General features: G+C 45.6%; 3 protein-coding genes across 8 annotated transcripts in view; 1 reads left to right on the top strand and 2 right to left on the bottom strand.

Annotated features, from left to right (window-relative positions):
- Nucleotides 1–6,142, bottom strand: part of CBX5 (chromobox 5) — a 35,919-nt gene extending 29,777 nt beyond the window's left edge. The window contains exons 1-3 of one of the 3 annotated variants that reach the window (XM_060111684.1): nt 6,005–6,142; nt 2,161–2,271; nt 1,759–1,860 (exon numbers count right to left, since the gene is read on the bottom strand). The gene's annotated coding sequence lies outside the window, so the exon portion shown is untranslated. The remainder of the gene's footprint in view (nt 1–1,758; nt 1,861–2,160; nt 2,272–6,004) is intronic. The other 2 variants (XM_060111682.1, XM_060111680.1) reach the window with 2 other exon arrangements.
- Nucleotides 6,143–6,726: 584 nt separating this feature from the next.
- On the top strand, nt 6,727–13,216 carry HNRNPA1 (heterogeneous nuclear ribonucleoprotein A1). Of its 4 annotated transcripts, XR_009533817.1 has the most exons (12): nt 6,727–6,837; nt 7,401–7,517; nt 7,786–7,932; nt 8,080–8,290; nt 8,388–8,480; nt 8,567–8,659; nt 8,910–8,984; nt 9,194–9,343; nt 9,886–10,041; nt 10,315–10,380; nt 12,786–12,856; nt 13,074–13,216. XR_009533817.1 is itself a non-coding variant. In XM_060113288.1 (11 exons), the coding sequence occupies exons 1-10, from the start codon at nt 6,823–6,825 to the stop codon at nt 10,368–10,370; spliced, it is 1,113 nt and encodes a 370-aa protein (XP_059969271.1). In that variant the 5' UTR covers nt 6,727–6,822; the 3' UTR covers nt 10,371–10,380; nt 12,786–13,216. The 4 variants fall into 4 exon arrangements, 2 of the variants coding, with proteins under 2 accessions (XP_059969271.1, XP_059969270.1); XR_009533818.1 differs by lacking the exon at nt 9,194–9,343; XM_060113288.1 differs by having other exon boundaries at nt 12,786–13,216.
- Nucleotides 13,217–16,001: 2,785 nt separating this feature from the next.
- Nucleotides 16,002–18,268, bottom strand: NFE2 (nuclear factor, erythroid 2). The gene is made up of 2 exons (XM_060113953.1): nt 18,155–18,268; nt 16,002–17,003 (listed from the first exon to the last, which is right to left on the bottom strand). The coding sequence occupies exons 1-2, from the start codon at nt 18,266–18,268 to the stop codon at nt 16,002–16,004; spliced, it is 1,116 nt and encodes a 371-aa protein (XP_059969936.1).
- Nucleotides 18,269–21,920: the final 3,652 nt, after the last annotated feature.

The following is a 21,920-nucleotide window of genomic DNA, read 5'->3' as shown; positions in this document are numbered from 1 at the left end:
AAAAAAAAAAAAAAAGGACTGCATGTGAAAAATTTTAAAACTAGGTCCATGACCTATTTTCAGTTAGAAAAATCTGTCAGTGCTATTTTCTTTTCTTAAAATTCTGCTTACTCCCCTCTCGTTAAAAATAATTTTAAATTGAGGTATAATTGATTGTAAGTGTTTAAATTTGATGAACTATTCTTACTGGATAGGAAATCCAGACTACACAGTCCACAGCCTCATTAGAATGAGTGGAAAGTGGCCCAGCTAGTCCATTACATTCTTTTTAGAAAATCACACACAATTAACAAGTACAGTTTGTTATCCTGTGTTAACATCCTGAGAAGTTGACAAGCAGCCAACAAAGTCTTCTGTCCCTCAAGTCCTAGTCAAAACCACGAGTGGACTACATTGGCCCAAAATATAAGAATGAGTTATTGATTTGCATTTAAAATTAACTTCACAAATAAACTCCAAGACAATTTAGGAGTCACTTCATAAAAGTCTTAAGTCCAGAAGGCTATTAGTTCTCACCTATCCAATTTCTTCCATATAAGAAACTAAGGACTGGGACTTCCCTGGTCGCACAGGGTTAAGAATCCACCTGCCAGTGCAGGAGACACGGGTTTGATCCCTGGTCCGGGAAGATCCCACATGCCACAGAGCGTCTAAGCCCATGCGCCACAACTACTGAAACCTGCGCACTGGAACGAGAAGCCACCGCAATGAGAAGCCCACGCACCGCAACAGAGTAGCCCCCGCTCGCCACAACTAGAGAAAGCCCGTGTGCAGCAACAAAGACCCAACACAGCCAAAAAAAAAAAAAAAAAAAAGAAAAAAGAAACTAAGGACTGAAGAGGGCAAATGGCTCACTTGGGTCTCCTGAGCCTTCCCCCGCCCCATAGCTGCCCCTCATTTTTAAAAATAACCTTTCCTTTTTTGAATTAGGTAAAATTTATTTGGATAGGGGTTAGAGAACCAAGGTATAACAGTCTGAATGATGGCCCTCCAAAAGTTATCCATGACCTAATCCCTTAAACCTGTGAATATTACTTTACATGGCAAAAGATGTGATTTAAAGATGTGAAAGGAGAAATTTATCCTGGATTATCAGTGGGCCTTAAGTGCAATCACATGTATCTTTTTATTTAAGAGCGGCAGGAGTTCTGAGACAGACACGCAGAGAAGGCAACATGAAGACAGAGCAGGGAGAGATGAGGCCATAAGCCAAGGAAAACTGACAACCACCAGAAGCTGGAAAGGCAAGAAAGGGACTCTTCCCTAGGGCCTCCAGAATGGGCTCAACACCTTGATTGCAGACTTCTGGCCTCCAGAATTGTGAGAGAATAAATCCCTGTTGTTTGAAGCCACCAGGTTTGTGGTAATTGCAGCCACAGGAAACCAAGACACAGGGGAAATAAAATTTTAAAAATCATAAACCGGACATATATAAAACCAATTACTGATGCAAAAAGAATTGTGCTTTAAATGACCCAAAGAATGCCTAAACCCTTTCATCTTTCATTTCAAAGGGTAAGTTGAGGCGGTCACAGGATGCAATTTATCTAAAATTATGGCAGATCTGAGAAGATAAATTCAGAAAGATCTAATATTTACACAGCTTCTAACAAGAACAGTGTAGGTCCTCCCCCAAACATGCTAGCTGGAGAGCTCCCGAACAGACTAAACACGGGCAACAGTTGTCACTGTGGGTATTCTGCCAACACAAGTGTAAAGTTGTCATCAGAAATGAACACGTGGCTTCGAGTGGCTTACAGAAATCCAACAAATCTGCGTCCTGGACTCTGCACAAGCCAACTCTTCTCAGGATGACCTGGACTCCTTCCCATTAGTACGACGATCAGCTAAAGCCATCCTCTACAAGGAGGGAAGGAAAATCAAAGTTTATGTCAGCGAAAAAAAGACAACTGCCCAGAGTCCAAGTCCAAAGATAACAATGTGTAAATATCAGCCATACTATGTCAGTTGTGATATCTCACACTGTAATTTATTGCTTTTTAAATCAACATCCAGAGCATTCAGGCCCAATTTCACGTAAGGCAAACGGAAATAAAAATAGACCAAGTAAAAGGACAAGAAAAAATGCTTTACCAGAAGATGTTAAATGGGCTATTTCAATAAGATATATAAATCATGCTATGTGGTTAAATAAAATACCTTGATAAAAGCAAAAAAACAGTAGTCTTCCTCAGGAACCTTTGTACCCTGATACCTTTCTCTCTTTTCCCAGAGGTACTGTCAAGGGCAGTGAAAATCACCAGAACTTCCCTAGATAATATAAAAATCCAGTCACTTCAGAGGTATGTTCTTTCTTTCTCTTTCCTCAGTTATCATCTTGCTCACCTCCTGCCCAGACTTCTACTTACTGTATTTCAGACAGACCAGTGAAGATGTGTTATTTTCCCTTTTAGTGAATAATCATTTCATGTTTGGATGCAATAATATGCTTCTAAATTCTAAGTGCAAGTGCCTGAAATTTAGTTTTTGTAACAAAGGCACAGCATTTTATATTGTTAACAGAAAGGAACAAATTAACAGCCAAACCAGATTCTCCAAAGGCAAGAAATAAGTCTAAACTTAGGATTTTCAATGTGATAGTCTCAGAATTTCAATGAAAAATTACCCACCAGAAAGAAATGTTTATCAAATCTATTAACTGTGACACTGTAAGAGAATTTACAATAAAACAAACAACTTTTATTTGCACACCACAGTAAACCAAAAAGTCTAGCTTCAAGTCCTGAAATTTTTCAAATTAAAATATACCATTATAATATACCATTAAAAACATCAAATAAGGGATCACTATAATTACAGCCAAGTAGCTGGCGCTGGAAATGAGATGAATCTACTCAAGAGTAATCTAGGGTGGCATGATTTGGTTACCTATTTTTCAGTCAGTATTTCTTTTCCCCCAGTGTACAGCTGAAAAATCAGATCAGCAGAAATAGACCTGTGTTTCTAAGAAAATGAAATAGAGTACTATAGATGAGAAAATGTCAGAGAGGGGCTTCCCTGGTGGCGCAGTGGTTGAGAATCCGCCTGCCGATGCAGGGGACATGGGTTCGATCCCTGGTCCGGGAAGATTCCACATGCCCAGAGCAACTAAGCCTGTGCGCCACAACTACTGAGCCTGTGCTCTAAAGCCCGTGAGCCACAACTACTGAGCCTGCGTGCCGCAACTACTGAAGCCCGCGTGCCTAGAGCCCGTGATTCGCAACAAGAAAAGCCACCACAATGAGAAGCCCACGCACCGCCACGAAGAGTAGCCTCCGCTCGCTGCAACTAGAGAAAGCCCGCGTGCAGCAACAAAGACCCCACACAGACAAAAATAAATAAAATAAATAAATAAATTTATTTAAAAAAAAGGAAAATGTCAGAGTGCTTTGCATATTTATTTGCATAATGAAACTTTAAAGGAAACAGGATTAAGTCAAATGAGAATGTAATAAGCATCTAAAGCAAAGTCTACCTTCTTCAAAAACATATTTGCCATTATTTTAGGAAGCCAAACAAACACAAGATGCAATCAACGTTCAAATTGCAAGAAATGGGGGCTTCCCTGGTGGCACAGTGGTTGCGAGTCCGCCTGCCGATGCAGGGGACACGGGTTCATGCCCCGGTCCGGGAAGATCCCACATGCCGCGGAGCGGCTGGGCCCGTGAGCCATGGCCGCTGAGCCTGCGCGTCCGGAGCCTGTGCTCCGCAACGGGAGAGGCCACAACAATGAGAGGCCACAGTACCGCAAAAAAAAAAAAAAAAAAAAAATTGCAAGAAATGGTAAAAACCTTAATGAAATTTTCCTTTTATCCAATCAAACAATGATCAGCTATATCTGAAGAGATAATCATGAGGATTTAGTGATCCATTTACTAAAGGACACTTCCTAAACACTTCACCCATCTCCCTCTAAATTCCAATTGGCAAAATAAAAGATTTTGACAAGATAATCAACTCTACCATCTGTCATTTCAGTCAATGGTTTTCAAGTGGAGATTTTGCACCTCTCCCTCCCAGGACATTTGGTGACATTTTGATTGTCACAAGTGGGGGTATGGGGGGAGGTGAAATGCATTTATCAGGCTCAAAATATCAATAGTGCTGAGCTTGAGAAACCCTGTAGTAGATCAAGATTGTATTCCTTTCAAACCTAAATAAATTAGGGACAGATACCCTTAATCTATTTCACTTTAGTTCTTATAAACTAAGTAGCTGCATTATTAGCATACCGACGAATAGTTTAGAAGCAAATACAAAATAGGTTTTCCTTTTGCAAGTACCAGAGAACGTGAAAATCTCTCCTTCATGATAAGCTCATCTAAAATTATCTTCCTTTTGTACAATGTCAGGAAGGTCTCTACTCATAAGAGAACTTCATATGTATTTGAACTTATTACAGTATTTAAACATTTTCCCCTTGACACTAAATAAATCAGTAAATATTAGAGCAGTATAGACTCTGATACAGCCAATATGCAATGAAAATTTGTTTTACTAAAATACACTCGACTGATACGAATGGGCATTACTAATGGGATATGAACTGCATATAAAATACTTTGAAGGAAATATAATCAAAAGGCCAAAAAAAACCCAGGTGATGGATGAGTCCTCCTGTCTCCAACACCCTAAGTATCATCCTCCTTAAGCAACTTCCTTTTTATCCAAATCCAGATATCCTCAATGGAACAGCAGAAAGGGCTTAGGAGATCTGTAATGGTGTAAAGAAAGAGATATATATGGAGAGAAAAGTTCCACAGAGAAGAGCCTAAGATAAAGGCACTGGGGACATGGATGATACTTGCAAAGCATTTAGCATAATGCCTAGCAGGTATCAATACTAAGTACTCAAAAAAAGCTACCTTTTTAAAATTTGTATTTTTAAACAGAGGATCACCTTAGTTCTTAACGGAAAAATAGAACTTTTTTGAGGTGTAAGGAGGTGTTGAGAAGTACTTGCTTATAACTGAAAACACAAAAACAATTGGCTTTTAAATTTAACTTGAATCACAAATTATTATCCCTGAAAAGATTTAAACATTTGAAATCGGACCTGTCTCCATCCCAGTGTATCCCTAGAGGTAACACGCTTTGGTATGTAGCTTTCCAAAACTTTTTCTATGGATTTACAAATCTCTTTGTCCGTGAAAATATGCATTATTACAATTATGTTAATTTTTCTTGGGTACCTTTCCACAACAATACAAAGAGATTTATCCTATTCGCTCTAACATTTCAAGTCCGTCTTCCTTAAGAAGCGAGTTCTCAAAGTCAAAAGACCTCCCTTGTTGCCCGCACCCCACAAAACCTAAACATTGCAGGATGGTGGGATGTACCTACATAGGGAAATAAAGCCAAACTCGAGAAATATAGGAGTGAACTTACAGGTTCCCTACCAGAGAAGTGTGTGGCCTAGAGACCCAAAGGATTCGTTCAAGTCATTGTGAATAAAATACCCACCCCCTCGCGCCATCGCAGGCAGTGACTCCCCATCCTTGCATCCCCAAATCAAAGACCTCCCTCTTTTGGAGCGCTGATTGGACGGCCAGCCCGAGCGCTTTCCGTAAGCTGTCCGCCTACTGGCTCCAGATTTGGTCCATCCATTTATCCGCCCGACTGCCGCATCCCCCATTGGAGTCAAACCGCTGCCTCTTGGAGGAGCCCAACCTACCGCGCGCTTCGTGCTCATTGGCTCAGTGAGCCGCTGCTCAGGATGAGAAAGCCCGCCTCCTACATACCGATGGCCCAAGGACCGGTCAGTCGGCAGCTAAAGGAGGACCCAATTGGCCTATTCACTCGCCAGTCAAACTCTTCGGCTGCAAAACGCCACAGAAACTACGGGGATAAAACATCCCGCCCCTGTTCTTCCATTGGTTGGGTGGACCCACCGCTCCCCCTTCACTAGCCCCCACCCCGCGGTCCATTCATTTTACACAATAACGGGGCCAACTGGAGTCGGTTCAAGACCTCGTATGCGTAGGCAAGACTGTCCGCCACTTACCCGGGATCGAGACCGATCACTCACGCTAACGTCTCCCCTGTTCCTCGGTGGTGAGGCCGGACCACAGGCCGCCGCTGCCGCCGCGTTCTGCGCAACGCCAACCGCCCGCCAAAACGGATCCTTCTCTGCGCCTGCGCGACCAATCCTGGAACTGGACCCTTTCCCCGCCCATTACGCCTGCGCAAAAAGGGGCCCAACTCCCGCCACTACGCAGGCGCCTTAGGTTCGCCGCTGTCTCCTGCCCGCCATTTCACGTGTTCCAAGCGCCAGGCGGAACTTCTTAACGCGCCTGCGTAAACTCGCCATTTTACTACACATGCGCTCAGCAGGCAGTCGCTGCCAAAAAAAAAATTGTTACATGGTAACTACGTTTCTGATACATAGTATTAATCATGGTTTGCCAGATGAGCTGAAGATAAAATTCGTAGCGTAGAGAATTAAAAAGTTATCTAAATACCCTAAGTGTATTCAAACATGAATGATTGGCTGACTAGCCAATCAGACTACTTACGAATAATATTACTCGGGACCCCATAGACACCGCCCCCCGAGGGGTGGAGACTGCGTAGAACGCCCAAACGGATGATGTTACACCGCACTGCAGTATCAGAGACCAATAGTAAGGGGGAGCAATTTCAAATATCCAATCAGAGCTACTCAGGGGCGGAGTCTACCAATGCTGAAAGCGAGGAGGCGGGATAAAAGAGCGAGGCCGAAGGTAGGCTGGCAGATACGTTCGGTAGATTACTCCTTTCTGCTCGTGGACGCCGCCGAGTAAGCATCGTTAACGTCTCCCCCGCCCCCCCTCCACTGCCGTCATGTCTAAGTCAGAGGTAAGTAGGACGCTCTCTCCAGCTAAATTTTCTTTCTCGCGCCTTCCTTAGTTCAGTAGGGTTCGGCCTGGTTTGGCTGCTTGCCCCAGCCGGTTCAGCAGTTCTTCGGTCGCTGCCAGGGCCTACCCCTCCCTAAGTTGAGGTCGCCATTTTGTCCTCTTCGCCATGAGGCTGCCGTCCTGCAACCCTTAGCTATCACGCAGGCTCGGTCCACCTTGCAAAACTCTTAAGCACATTCAATCTGTTTTTTTTTTACCTTGTCTCAGCGGGCGACTTTCTTAAAGAGCATTTATAGTCGATATTGGCGATGTACTCCTCCCTCCTAGTCCTTTTGTTGCGCGTGCGTCGAAGGGAGTGAGGGACGCATGCGCTCGGCGCCTCCCGGCCCACCCAGCACCCAACATACCGCCTCCCCCAGTGCGGAGAAGCACGTGGCTTGCTGCGACCAGAAGGAACAATAAATGTTTCGTACGTTGCTATCTAGTTTTAGTTTTGGTTCTTGTAACTGCAAGGTGTTTTTGCGTTACAGCCCTACTTACCGCTTTTTTTCCCCCTACTCATAGTCACCCAAAGAGCCCGAACAGCTGCGGAAGCTCTTCATCGGAGGTTTGAGCTTTGAAACAACCGATGAGAGTCTGAGGAGCCATTTTGAGCAGTGGGGAACGCTCACAGATTGTGTGGTAAGACTTGAAAGAGACAAAGGACCGTAGAACTCGTTGATTTCTTTGGCTTAGCTTGCTGTACTTACTGTCTGAATGCTAATGGGATTATAGTTTTAAGTAAGGTGTGGCTTTAACTGATTAAAAAACTCCCAATTAATAGATTAACTTTAGATGGTTAGTGGGAAATTGAAGGGCTTCAGACAAAGGGTTGGTATAAAGTCTCCTGTTGCCTTAAGGTAGAAAAGACAATAGCTTCTGGGGTCTTACCACGTATTAAACATTAAAGGTAATGAGGGATCCAAACACCAAACGCTCCAGAGGCTTCGGGTTTGTCACATATGCCACTGTGGAGGAGGTGGATGCGGCCATGAATGCAAGGCCACACAAGGTGGATGGAAGAGTTGTGGAACCAAAGAGGGCCGTCTCAAGAGAAGTAAGTGATCTTCCCCCCCGCCTTCCTTTAGTCATTTGGAAGTGTGCCACTAGGGGGACTTAACATTTGGGGGTGTAGCAAACTTAAAATTCTTAACTTGGGGATAGGTTTTGTTAATATAAGTTAACCTAATTTTTTTCGTGTTAGGATTCTCAAAGACCTGGTGCCCACTTAACTGTGAAAAAGATTTTTGTTGGTGGCATTAAAGAAGACACTGAAGAACATCATCTAAGAGATTATTTTGAACAGTATGGGAAAATTGAAGTGATTGAAATCATGACTGATCGAGGCAGTGGCAAAAAGAGAGGCTTTGCTTTCGTAACCTTTGATGACCATGACTCCGTAGACAAGATTGTCAGTAAGTATCAGGTAGCTGGCATTTGCTAAAGGTTCTGAAATCCATGCTGTATTCTAAATGCTGAGTTGGTGTTTCCTTTATCTTCATATTTTTTCAGTTCAGAAATACCACACTGTGAATGGCCACAACTGTGAAGTAAGGAAAGCCCTATCTAAGCAAGAGATGGCTAGTGCCTCATCCAGCCAAAGAGGTCAGTTTGTTACTTAATTAAACCTTAAACATAATTTTGAGTAATTCCAATTTGTATAGCCTAACACTTAAAACTTGTCTCTTCAGGTCGAAGTGGTTCTGGAAACTTTGGTGGTGGTCGTGGAGGTGGTTTTGGTGGGAATGACAACTTTGGTCGTGGAGGAAACTTCAGTGGTCGAGGTTTGTGTGGTTATAGTTTACTAATGAGAGTTAATGGTAAAATTATAATTACCCCCAGATGTCTTATCCAAAGTTACATTTTAATCCAGATGTAGTTCTGGCTTCTCACTAACCGGTAGTTAGTCTTGCATACGGAAATAATTTACTGATTTAATGCTTCCTAAAATTTAGATTTAGAAGGGGGTGACTTGTATGCGATCCACATACTTCAAACCTGGTGTTTGTTTGTTTTAATTCTGCTTTTCTCCAGGTGGCTTTGGTGGCAGCCGTGGTGGTGGTGGATATGGTGGCAGTGGGGATGGCTATAATGGATTTGGTAACGATGGTAAGTTTTGTTTGTTTCATTTAAGGAACCACAGATTATATAAGTTTTGGCAACCTTTAGAATAGGCTAATAGAGACTAAAACTCTAGTGCATGATAAGCCCAATTCTGACCTAATAGCATGTTGTGAGCAGGCCTTTAGCTGTCACGCTAGCACAGAATTTGACTGTTGACTACTTTTGTCTTATTGAGAAGAATTGTATTCTTGTAGGTGGTTATGGAGGAGGCGGCCCTGGTTACTCTGGAGGAAGCAGAGGCTATGGAAGTGGTGGACAGGGTTATGGAAACCAGGGCAGTGGCTATGGCGGGAGTGACAGCTATAACAACGGAGGAGGCGGAGGCGGCTTTGGCGGTGGTAGTGGTAGGTATCCAGTGATCCAAGTACTGGTGCAATAGCTAGATGAGCCTTTTAGAGTTTATCCATACGGGGACTTGATGCTTGTGTGTTACGCTGCATGGTACTTTTTTAACGGGCTTGCAATGCTACCTCCTCCTAGCTTTAAGCTGGGGCCGCCTCACTCCCAAAATAGATAGATGGGTAAGTGGATAGTGGTGTCTTCAGTTGGAATTAGATTAGATTCTAGCAGGATTTAGTGTCTTAACTCTTGGGGTCTTAGGCACTTAGTTGATGTATCCAGCATGTGTTTGCTGTGCCCCTGGATGGGTAAAGGTCTTCAAGGCTAGAGAATATATTGTTTGCTATACGGTGGTGAGTTGGGTAAATTTTTTTAGATTATTGGATTATTCAACTGAATGCCTTGCCCAGAAAGGATAAAATACAAAGATAAACATTGGAGCCACCAGTTTTGGGAGCAAGGCAGATCAAGCAACTTTTTTACTTAGAACACCAGAATTTATCATTTTCCCCGAGTAACAGATAAAGGCCTTCTTTTCCATTCTTAGGAAGCAATTTTGGAGGTGGTGGAAGCTACAATGATTTTGGCAGTTACAACAATCAATCTTCCAATTTTGGACCCATGAAAGGAGGAAACTTCGGAGGCAGAAGTTCTGGCCCCTATGGTGGTGGAGGCCAATACTTTGCCAAACCCCGAAACCAAGGTATGGTGTATATGTGGTGTGGGAGGGCTAAACTAGTACCGTTGAGGAAAATATTAGACCTTTAGGCAATGCAGATGCAGGAAAAAAGCTGACAATTTAAAATCTTGAGGAAATTTTAAGTGACTGGTAACTTGTAGTTCAGTTAGGAAAATCATGTGAGCCCAAACTTGTGAATTTGAACTTATATAATACAAATATGAAAGCCCGACATATAAAAAGCATTACCGTTACTATTCATACTTCTAAAGCCTAAGGGAACAAATTTGTTCTTAGGTGGCTATGGTGGTTCCAGCAGCAGCAGTAGCTATGGCAGTGGCAGAAGGTTTTGATTACTGCCAGGTAAGTGAACACCTTTTTTGGTTTTCACTTAATTTTCTTGTAATTGATAATGAACACAGTAACCCTAATGTAGCTGAGCAGTGAAACATAGTTAACATTATAATTACAGTAAAATTGTGGATATAAAGTTAATATTCAGATCAGCAAAATTTGTGGGAAACAACTTGCTATTGGATTGTAGCCTTGAGTCTTAATATGTTTAGATTAACAACTTTATTCCATATTGTTCAACAGGAAACAAAGCTTAGCAGGAGAGGAGAGCCAGAGAAGTGACAGGGAAGCTACAGGTTACAACAGATTTGTGAACTCAGCCAAGCACAGTGGTGGCAGGGCCTAGCTGCTACAAAGAAGACATGTTTTAGACAATACTCATGTGTATGGGCAAAACTCGAGGACTGTATTTGTGACTAATTGTATAACAGGTTATTTTAGTTTCTGTTCTGTGGAAAGTGTAAAGCATTCCAACAAAGGGTTTTAATGTAGATTTTTTTTTTTTTTTTGCACCCATGCTGTTGATTGCTAAATGTAATAGTCTGATCATGACGCTGAATAAATGTGTCTTTTTTTTAAATGTGCTGTGTAAAGTTAGTCTACTCTGAAGCCATTTTGGTAAACTACCCCAACAGTGTGAAGTTAGAGTTCCTTCAGGGTGATGCCAGGTTCCATTCAAAATTTATTTACAACCTGCTTTGGTGGAGAAGCTACTGTCTTCCGAAACCTTGGTGTAGTTGAACTGACAGTTACTGCGTTGTGACCTGGAGTTCACCGTGAAAAGGGTCACCCAAGCCAAGTGATGGAGTTTTTTGATTATTAATATATGATTGTTGGCATATCCTATGCAATATATCTAAATTGGATTATGGTACCAGATATAGATGGGAATGAAGCTTGTGTATCATCCATTATCATGTGTAATAAATAAACAATTTAATACCCTCTTGAATGGAATGACAACTGTATGGATTTGGGACTGGCAGAGCTTTGGACCTTCCCTACCCGCTACCCCTGATAATGTTGAATGCTTCTATCACAATTCAAGTTCAAAACTCTGCCAGAGAATAGAAACCAGATGCTGGCTAATGCCACCCCATAAATCCACAAATTAGAAGTTTTGGGGAGACCTTTTTAAACTGACCGGTACCAGTAAGGAATTTACTCTTAACACAAAAACAGGTTTACATTAAAGGAAAACTGCAGTTTTTGTTCTGGTTGGGTGGGTCTTTATATAGGTTTATGGATTGACAACACTAGTAATAATTATCTGTATGGAGATAAGAATTTGTTATGGTGAGGAGCCATATTATCTACTTTAATTCATGCTAACTGCAGTTTTCCTTTAAATACGGCACAAGATGACACAAACATTCTAAAATGCTGATTGTATAGAAAATGATTTCTAAACCTTTATAACAGTTTACTTAATATCCAATCATTGTTATTTGTACATAGCTTCCTTTGAGCCCTCCCTTTGGTACCCTCAATTTCAGTGCCATTGTACTTAGTAGAAGAGAGATTTGTTGATCACTAGGACTGTGTATTCCATCCCATGGGTGTGTTACTTGGAAGTTTGGGGAGGGGGTTGGGTGGGGTTGGTTGGGAGGTGGAGGTGGGTGGGAAAGCGTGGGTAATAGTTCCATGGGCTTGATACTGGCTGAGTTTGCAATGGCAGGTGGAACCTTAACTATTGAGGGAGTTTGCAGATACCTCAGGATTCGTGACAATGCCTTTAAAGATCCAGGAGAGATGTTCAGCTACTAGGAACTGCTAGCAAGTATAGCGCGAATGGCTCCGAGGTCAGACACTCTACAGCTGAGAGTAGACACTTGTGGTATGTGGAGTACAGATAAGCCAGGGGCAGGCCACGGCACGCTCCATGAAAGCTAGGAGGGAGTGAAGTTTCAGTGACCATCGCAAGGAAGGAGGCAGACAAGAGTAAGGCACACCTGACTCTTAGGACTAGCAGTCAGAACCAGGAGGAAAGGTTTTATTGCTATGCTGGTAGGTAAGAACAGATTTTACTTACATCCATATAGCTCTCTAAAATCCAGCTTTCTCTTATATTTTCTTTAATATATTGAGCCAAAACTAGTCCAGTTAAGCTGAACTTGGTTTTTCTGGAAATGAATTGCTTTAAGTTGACACCCTGCTCTTGGTGGCTCCCAACTGAAGGAAGCAAGCACTTTACTTAATTCTACAGTGATACATTTTCACCCTTTAATTTCTATATTTCCTATCTTCTTTTGACCTATTAACTTAAAACAATGGCTCAAAGTAATGTATTAGAATCTTCCCCAGAATGCTGGTGGGAGGGTGGGTGGACCATTAGTGGGGGGGTGGGAGGGTTTAGCCTGAGATGGAACTTGTCTCTGAGAAAAGCTAGTTCTAAAGGCTGTTTACTTTTCTAGGGAGGAGTGTGCTACTACAGGCTTAGCAACTCTTAAAAAACAAAATTCCAGTTCAAGCTCATGGCTAAAAGGTAGGTTTTTATAAAGTAACAGTGCTTAGTATTCCTAAAGTAAAATGCCAAGCTGTGCCTCAGAACTTAAAGTAAGATCTCATAATTTGTTCTATTATCTGATCTAACAGACTGTAGCCAGCAAAAAGCTATTAAAGCAATTGGATTCTCAGTAAAGAGAATGGATGTAATTGTAGAATCTCACCTGCTTATGTATATACTTTCTTCTTTTTTGCAGGACCATCCTTATGAGGACCTTTATCTGAGCCACTGTGCACTTCATTTTCACTGCCATGCAGTAGTCATTAGCTGCTGTGCAGCTTGAATTAATCATTCAATTTTGTGAATGGACTTTTTAAAAATAAAATGCGTTGAACTTGGTTTTGATTCTTGTTTTCTGTGTCTTCATGATGTTTATGGTAAATAACTTGAGATAGTGCATATTCTTTACTAGACCAAGTTTGAGAACAGGAAGTACAAGGAGTTAATGGTAAACCAGAAGAATTTTACCCTCATTCCTTACCAGTGTTTTTCCCTGTAGTCACTGTAAGCTGTTGAAAGAAAACCGTTATAAATGTTTTAAGCATAGCTGCGTGTTAATTCAGATGGAGGAAGTACTGGGTTGGTTTTATGTGATTCTACTACTATGCATTACTATTTTTTATTAAAGTTCGTCCCATCAGCATCCATGGTTTAGTGAAATCAGAGGAACTGGTTTTCTTTCGCTGCAGGAGTAAATCTTGACCCGGTTAGGAGTGAGCTGTTCGCTACTGCTCCACTTGAGCGGGTCTTTTTTGTAGCTCTCCTGGCAACGGAAAATCAAGGTGTAGTAAAGGCCGGCAGATGCTGTTGAATTTGAGTCTCATCTGTTCAGTTCCTGAGGGGCATAGTGGATCTCATCTTTGATGAATAAATATTTAATTGGTCAGCTATTTCAGGCTTCAAAAATACTGAGCCAAGGGTACGAAGGTAAAGGAACTTCTCAAAGGTAATGAACCTAAAAATATTTTAAAGCAATAGTTGAACTCTAGGAAGTGCTTATATTCTACCATCCTCAGGAAAGGTCATTATCTAGCCTCAATTTCCATCCTTGATGAAAGGGAATGAAGTGTGTGAAACCATAGGTCAGTTATTTTACTACCAGAATTACAAGTAAGAATCTCCATTTACTGAATGAGGCTTCTCTGATTGATACAACAATGGTTTGGAGGGATAGAACAACTGAGGCTACCAGTTTGCTAAAAAGTAAATTCCCTATTTTTTAAATGAGGAAATAACCTGTAGGAAGATAATTACCTTGTTCAAATTCTTGTGACCACCCTTCTGTCTTTGGCCTTAGGTACTGTTATAAATATGTGTATGAGGGTCTTCCCCGCTACAGTGTACTCCATGAGGAGTGTCTCCTGTTCACTATCTCCAATGCCTAGAACGATACCTAAGCTTATTGGGTGCCTAGTAAATATTGGTTGAATGAATGAATGTTTAAATTTGCCTCTGAATTAACCATCTTTGTGAGTTTGGTTAGAATGAAAAACTTCATTCTGAAATCCTTTAAGCAAACTAATCAAATGGAACAACTAAACTAATCTCACTACTTCACAACTAATCTCATTACTACTTGATCCCACATGTTCAGGTTTTTGGAAAGTTGACAGGTTGGACTGTCTTCAGATCTATTAGAAATAGGAAGCTTTCATTCCCTAGAGACCACTTTTTTTTCTGAATCTGTAGGCATGAAGATTCCACTTTGATCACTTACGTCTGCTTTTTTGTTTCACAACTGTAATGAATATCAGAACTTGGAAGTGAGGTTTCTCTATTGAAATGGAGCTAGTAAAATTGAATAGAAGTGTAAAGAAGCAAAATACGCCAGAGGTAATTTATATAATTAGTGGTTGGGAAGAGTGGGAACCACCCCAATTCCAAGCAAGGAGATGAAGGTGTTTGGAGGAGGTTTGATTGGACTTTGATCCATGTGGCTAAGAATTCTGAAACTTAGTCGTGTTCTAAGAAAAAATATACTAATAAAAGGCCCTAGGGCTTCCCTGGTGGCGCAGTGGTTGAGAGTCCGCCTGCTGATGCAGGGGACACGGGTTCGTGCCCCGGTCCGGGAAGATCCCACATGCCGCGGAGCGGCTAGGCCCGTGAGCCATGGCCGCTGAGCCTGGGCGTCCAGAGCCTGTGCTCCGCAACGGGAAAGGCCACAACAGTGAGAGGCCCGCGAAAAAAGAAAAGGCCCTAGATCTTCGTGGATCTAGAAAGGGGGGCGGAGGCACCAAAACAAGAATTGGGTAACATCTGTCTAATGTAACCAGGGAGATGGAAGATTTCACTGAAATGCATACTGTGCTCCACTGTGGAGCAGACCTGGTACCCAGACCTGGGTGTGAAATCCCCTGAAACTTGGGTGTCCAATCAAATTCGTTCCAATCAAGAGCAGCTCACTCAGTCTTCGGAGAGAGCTCTGGCATACCAGGACCCAGGCTGAGGGAGTCCCGTAGAAGCAGGCATGAGGAGGGGAAAACGGCCTGTGGGCTTTCTAGGATTTCCAGTGCCCCCAACTTTGAAAAAGGAGTGGCCTAGCACTCGGGGACCTCTCACAGAGGGTCTGGCTGGCTCTGGCAGCAATCGCAGCTCTATAAATAGGGGGCCACCCGAGAAGGTGCGGTTCCTCAAATCATCCATGGCCCCTGGCTCTGAGAAGGGGAGTGAAGGAGGTAGATATCACACTGCTCAGGCCCAAGTGTCGTCATGTGTCCCGTCCTCATACAGAGCCGTAGGGGAAAGAAGCAAGCTCAGCAGAACTACCTCCCTGCCACCAACAGGCAGTAAGCTCTGAGGGGCACCCTCTTCATCACCCTCCCTCGAGAAGGAAGACACAGCGGAAAGCTATTTCTGTAGAGTGCTTTATATACCAAAGCTCAAACAAGAGATTGGAGACCCAGGAAACTGAATCACGGAAGAGAGATTCCAGCCCTCCCCTCACATCCTCGCCTCCAGGCAAGCCTCACTGAACACACCTTGGACCTTCCAAATGCCAGGTTTCCCATTGTGGTCCCTCCTGGTCTACAGAACTCAGCTCCTTCTGGGTCTCACGGTTGGGGAGTACCTTTATCAAAAGAGAATGAAGGAAACCTCAATCACCAGTCCCACCCCTCCGGCCAGCTCAGTCTGTGGCCTCCATCTTGGTCCCCCGGGGCACCAGGAAGATGGCCCCATCAGCAGCCTGGTGCAATGCATACTCTTCAGGGGAGTAGCTGTTGCCTGCCTCATCCCGCAGGTGCTGGAAAATGTCACGATACAGCTCCGTCAGCTGTTGGCGCATGACCTCCAGGGTCCGGTCGGCCTCGCCTCGGGCCCGGAGGAGCCGCTCCCGCTCACTGCCCAGCCGCTCCAGTTCCCGCTCCAGCTGCACGATGGTCTCCAGCTTTCTCTTGCGACAGTTCTGGGCGGCCACCTTGTTCTTGCCCCGCCTTCGGATGTCCCGGACTAGTGCCAGCTGGCTCTCCGTCAGCGGGTACCGTGCCAACAGCTCGTTGAAGTCATCTACTGGCAAGTTGACGATCTTGTCCGTAGGGAAGGGGATCTTCATGGCCAGGGCCCGACGCTCGTCCCGACTCCCCGCCTCCCCCCGTGCAGTGGGCTTGGCCCGCACGGGGCCCGAGGAGGGCTCTAAGGCTAAGGGGTTCTCAGCAGGTGGCAAGGCATAGTTGGGGTGGGCCAAGGAGTTGGGCATTAGTGAGTAGGGGTACTCCACTGGGTACATCTCTACGTACTCGCTGCGACGCCGACCAGCCTCCGTCCCCTCCAGCTCAAGAGATTCAGCGTCACTATAGTTGAGGGATAATCCTGAGTCGGATTCTGGGTCTTCTTGGGGCTTGGATGGCCCCGCTGACAACCCAATGTCCAGGAGGGCCAAGGGGTCTGGGAGGGGCTCACTGAGCAGGCCCGAGAGGGTCAGTGGCTTGGAGGCTGGTATGGTCATGTTGCCATAGGAGTATGGGGGGTCTGGGACATGAGATGTGGGTGCTGGGAGCTCATAAGGTGGTGAAGAAAGGGGAAAGCTAGCCTCCGGGTGGATTGAGCAGGGGCAGTAACTTGGAGGCGGCGGGGGCCCAGGGTATGGGGCCGGGGGCTCGAAGGATGGCTCACTTGGAGCGTTTAGGCCCTGCAAGAAAAGACACCAAAAGGTTTGGAGACAGGCTGAGGAAGAGAAGAAACCAGCTCTCTCTCAGAACCAAACTGGGTCCCGCTGAAAGACCCAGTGAGATAATCACAAGGGAAGAGAACGGTGCTGAGTATCATTGAAAGCTTCTGGCAAAGTTGTGATACAGTTTGTTCACGAGGAAAGCGGCTTAAACAAGAAGGGAAGTCACGCAACAATTATGGAATCCCCTCCTCTTCAGGAGAAGTTCTTACTGTATTGAAATGGCTCATGTCCCTTTATTTCCTTCAGGAAGACAAGGAGTGTTTCCATGATGACCCTCCGAACCCTCTTCCTGCTGCCCCTATCTAGGGTCAAAGGGTCAAGTTCAGACCCTGGCCATGCCCTGGGTGCCCAGCAGAGGGAGCTGCTGTAGGGCCCAGGCATGGTGGCAGGGAAGAAAAGGGGGTGGGCACAGAGCCAGGTCTGGGGCTGAGAGTTACCTTGGGGAGCCGGCACAAGCTCTGCCCTCTCCCCTTCAGTCCCTCCGTCCCTGCCCAGGTGCAGAGAGGAGGAGAGAACGTGCTGGAAAAGGGCCCCCAACCCACATCGGGGAGCCACCCTGCTCCAGCCCAGCTGGGGACAAAGGCATCATTGTTAGGCCAACAGACACCCCTTTGTCCAACTAGCAGGAGGAGAGGACCCTGGCATAGTCTGACCCCCCTTCCCAAGGTCAGAACTACAGCTCTGCTACCTGAGGGAAAGGCCCCCCCCACCCCCCACCCTGCTGCTTAGGGCAGGGGGAGGAAATGAGGGAAGAAGATGGGCAGGATTGGAGGAGGTCAGAACAGAAGAAGGTGAGGAAGGGAAGGCAGTACAGGAGGTGGGGCAGAGAGACGTAAGCAGAGTGACTGCCAAGAGAGCTTACACCCCCAATCAGATCCTTCCTTCCCCACCACTCCTATCTCCTGCTCATCCACACTCCCTCCCCCTCAATGCTCTGATCTTCCATCCAGATCGCCCTCTGACTCCAGCCCTTCCTTTTACAGTGCCTGGAACATTTCCATCTTGAGACCCTGGGCTCTGCTTGCTCCAGCCCCCGGCCTCAGTCCCAGCCAGACCCACTGTTTCTCTGCTTCTCCCTCCCCCCAGCCCTGCCCCCTAACCCCACTCACCTGCAGCTCAGTGATAGACATGATCTCTTGCCAAGTCAATTCCATCTCACCCAGCTCCAGAGTGGGCAACTGTGTCACCCTGTTCCTGCTCTGCTGGGGAGGACACGGGGGCATCCTACTGGGCCAGGGCCTGGTCCAAGGTCCCGAAAGCCCAAATGGTCCCAGCAATCTGTGTCAAAGGAGAAACAGGAGTTAGGGCCTCTCCTGCCACAGGTCAGAAATTTTGTCCTCCTCCATGGAGAGGCTCCCTCCAGCTTCACCTGAGGGAAGGAGATGCCTCATTCCCCGCCCTACCCTACCCCCATTCATGCTGTACTCATCATCGGACAAACTCCTTAAGCTAGAAAGCCTTTTTCTGCCGTGTTGTCTCTATCTCACCTGCTATGGCTGTAGGCAGTTCCTTTGGGAGCACAGTAGGTTTTTATCTTCTTTTCAGACAAGATGCCTTCACTTTCGCCTACTTCTTACTCCTCAAAACTGTATCACTGGCCAGAGCAAAAGTCACATCATCCAGTGTTTTTTATTTTTCCTGTTTCCTGCAGCAACATCAGGGATCACTCCTGCTCTCCTCCTCTGCCCTCACTTTTAGGATCTCAGTCTTTTCTTTCCAAGATGAGAGCGAGTGTTTGGGGATCCCCAAGGAGTGTGTTGTGGGAAGAGACAAGCAGACAGCCCCTCCCCTTCTCTAAGATATGGCCCAGGCCTGGTGACTGATAGCAGCCCTGCCCTCTCCTCCTATCCTGGCCCTGGGCTCCCCTGCCTGGGCCAGATAAGAGTTTTATCAGCAGCAGGCAGCAGAGGAGGAATGGTCTCTGGAGACACTGGACCTCTGCCCTGTGTCCCAGAGGGTCATCTTGGCTATACCCCACTCCACACAACCAGGGGTCTTTTCTCTCCTAAGGTCATGGAATAACCACAGCAAAGACTTATTTGGCATTTGTCGAGAACCGGGCTGGTAGTTTATAAGCACTCGTTTACGAGATTGATTTCCACAAAGATCCTGTAAGTTCCATTCAGAAGTTGAGACTCAAGCTGATAAATAGCAGAGTCAGGTCTGGTACCTAGAGTTGCCGACTCTACTAGCCTATCCCACCTTCCAGGCGCCTTCCCAATCCTGCTCCCATGTCTCCATAAGATGAGACTCTATTGGCGGTCGACATCAATCAACTCTTTCTGTGGAATCTCAGACTCTTTTTTTTTTTTTAATTTATTCTTGGCTGCACTGGGTCTTCGTTGCTGCGCACAGGCTTTCTTTAGTTGTGGCGAGCGGGGGCTACTCTTCGTTGGCAGTGCACGGCCTTCTCACTGCAGTGGCTTCTCTTGTTGCAGAGCATGGGCTCTAGGCGCACGGGCTTCAGTAGCTGTGGCTCACGGGCTTAGTTGCTCCGCAGCATGTGGGATCTTCCCTGACCAGGGCTCGAACCCACGTCCCCTGCATTGGCAGGTGGATTCTTAACCACTGTGCCACCAGGGAAGTCCTGAATCTCAATCTCTTTTCTCTTCTAAGGAATAGTTCTTTAGAGGCTTGAATACACACTTCCCTCCATCCCCTTTTCTTTGGATCTGGGCTCTAGCTGCAGCTCTGCCACAGAGCAGCAGCATGATGTTGGGCAAGCCATCACATTTCTCTGAGCCTCTGTTTCCTCATTTGTAAAACCAGGGAATGAGACAAGTTGATCCTGGAGGTCCCTCTCTACTTGGATAGCTCAACATTCTCAGCAACCCCTCATCCCACCTTCATCTTCTCCTCTCTGTCAACCTCTCTCCTCATCCCACCTCCCTATTCCCTGACACCCATCTCACCCTCATCTGTTCTCCCTGCCTTTGGCATGAGACTTCAAGTAGATGTGGCAAGGACCTCCTGATCTCTTAGGGCCAGACACCACACCTTACCTTTGCCATGTAAGTGAAGGCAGGCAGGCTGGGTGGGTGAGGGAGACTTATAGAAGGACAGAGCATAGGACTGGATGACCTTAGATCACCACAAGGTTGGCCTATCACAGCTATTTAATATGGGATACACTCTTTGACTCACCACAAAATTGGTGAGAACTTTAAATTGTCCTTTCAAAGGAGGATCTCCCCTAGCCCCTGCCCCCTAACCCTAACCCTAACCCTTGTTATATTGCCATCCCCAGAGCTGGGAGTTGGTATAGGCACAGGCCCTTGGCAAGTGGGCAGAGGGTGGGGTGTTTATGTCTGTCCAGGATGCCATTTCAACACCGGAACCCCACCTTCCCCCACCCAGGTTCTGGCGGAAATTGCCCAAAGACAAAGTGAATGGAGAAGGGGTTTGGGGGCAGGGACAATGACTCTTGCCTCACAGTCCTTCACACACACACACACACACACACACACACACACACACACACACACACACACACACACACACACACACACACACACACACACATCCCATTTTGCCCCTCATAGTTTCCCGGATCTGACTCTTAGGTGCAGTACAAAGATCCTGCCCTAGGAGGCAGGAGACCAGGTTCTCTGGCCTTCCAGATGCATGATCTGGGGCAAATCGCTTCTTATTCAGACTCTCTTATTAAATTGGGACAGACTTGGAGAACCTCCTTACAATAGATTGCATCTGGCTCAGGCAGTCACAAACTTTACTGTGGCCTGCATTCACCTGGGGTGCTTGTGAAAATACAGAATTCTGAAAGCCACCCTGGACCTATCGAATTGAATTCATAGTCGCAGGTACCCAGCAATCAGCATTTTAACAAGTGGCCTGGTGTTTTTGATGCCAGAGGCCCACTCTACTTTGAAAACTACTAAACTGGTCCAACCATATGGACTTAAAAGAATGCAAAGCCAGAAGAGCGCCTGGCAAGTAATCTCCAGACTTCTCCTAGCTTCACACCCTTGACCCAGGCAAGGCTGGGTTCTAGGCTGCCCTAGTCTCTGAGACTAGATATCAGCCCCTCCTCATAAAGACCAGAAATTTAATCTTCCCCTCACCCTGGGACAGGGAAATGAGAATCCAGAGGGCTGCTGGGGGAGGCGGGAGGTTAGGAAAGAAGCAGTTAAGGAGAACCTAAGGTTCAAATCCAACCAGCTCTCTGGTGCAGTGGCAAGTTTGCACCAGGCCAAAAAGGCATAGTCTGTTTTTCCCTAGACACTCAGAGATGGGTGGTGGTCTATACAACAAGCAAGGTCAAGAAGTCTACCTTCAACAGGTCTTAGGAGTCTACCTTCCTGAAGACGGGCCAGGGGGCAGGCAGCCAGAGGTATAGCTCAGGAAGGAGGGTATAGTCGGAATTGGATCAGATAGAACATCACAGAGGGTACAGAAGCTGAAGAGGTACTGAGAAAGTGGAACATGCCTCCCTGTGTCCCTTTTCTTTTACAACAGACGGTTCCCACTTTCCAGTTTAGCCCACACTTTGAGGTCACACAGGCATCTTGCTCCCCAGCATTGCACATCAGGTAGGATGGACATCATTTCCAGGGACTATAACCCACCCTCTTTACTCTCATCCTGATGGGATTACCCAGAAAGATCTTATCACAATCCTGAGTACACACAGAATGACATGGAGCTTTATGTTTCAGTATACAGAATGAGGACCATTTGGGGAGGGATGCTGGGGAAAGGAAGATATTTGGCCTCATCTGCAGCCCAGGGCTCTAACACCTTGACAAGGGGGAGAGACAGAGAAAGGGCTTGCCTCTGGGACACTGTTGTTGTTGTTTGTCTGGGACCGTGTACTGAGGCTTATTAGACAACCCCTCCTCTCCAGGTGTCAATAGA

The sequence above is a fragment of the Mesoplodon densirostris genome, chromosome 11 (assembly GCF_025265405.1).
Source record: "Mesoplodon densirostris isolate mMesDen1 chromosome 11, mMesDen1 primary haplotype, whole genome shotgun sequence".
NCBI classification, from domain to species: Eukaryota; Metazoa; Chordata; class Mammalia; order Artiodactyla; family Ziphiidae; genus Mesoplodon; species Mesoplodon densirostris.
This window is presented reverse-complemented; position numbering and strand designations above follow the sequence as displayed.

Coding starts and splice junctions, on each gene's coding strand:
- HNRNPA1 (XM_060113288.1), top strand. Junction 7,518..7,785: donor GAACGCTCACAGATTGTGTG/GTAAGACTTGAA, acceptor TAAACATTAAAG/GTAATGAGGGATCCAAACAC. Junction 7,933..8,079: donor AGAGGGCCGTCTCAAGAGAA/GTAAGTGATCTT, acceptor TTTTCGTGTTAG/GATTCTCAAAGACCTGGTGC.
- NFE2 (XM_060113953.1), bottom strand. CDS start 18,268: ATGCCCCCGTGTCCTCCCCAGCAGAGCAGGAACAGGGTGACACAGTTG. Junction 17,004..18,154: donor TGTCTATCACTGAGCTGCAG/GTGAGTGGGGTT, acceptor CTTTTCTTGCAG/GGCCTAAACGCTCCAAGTGA.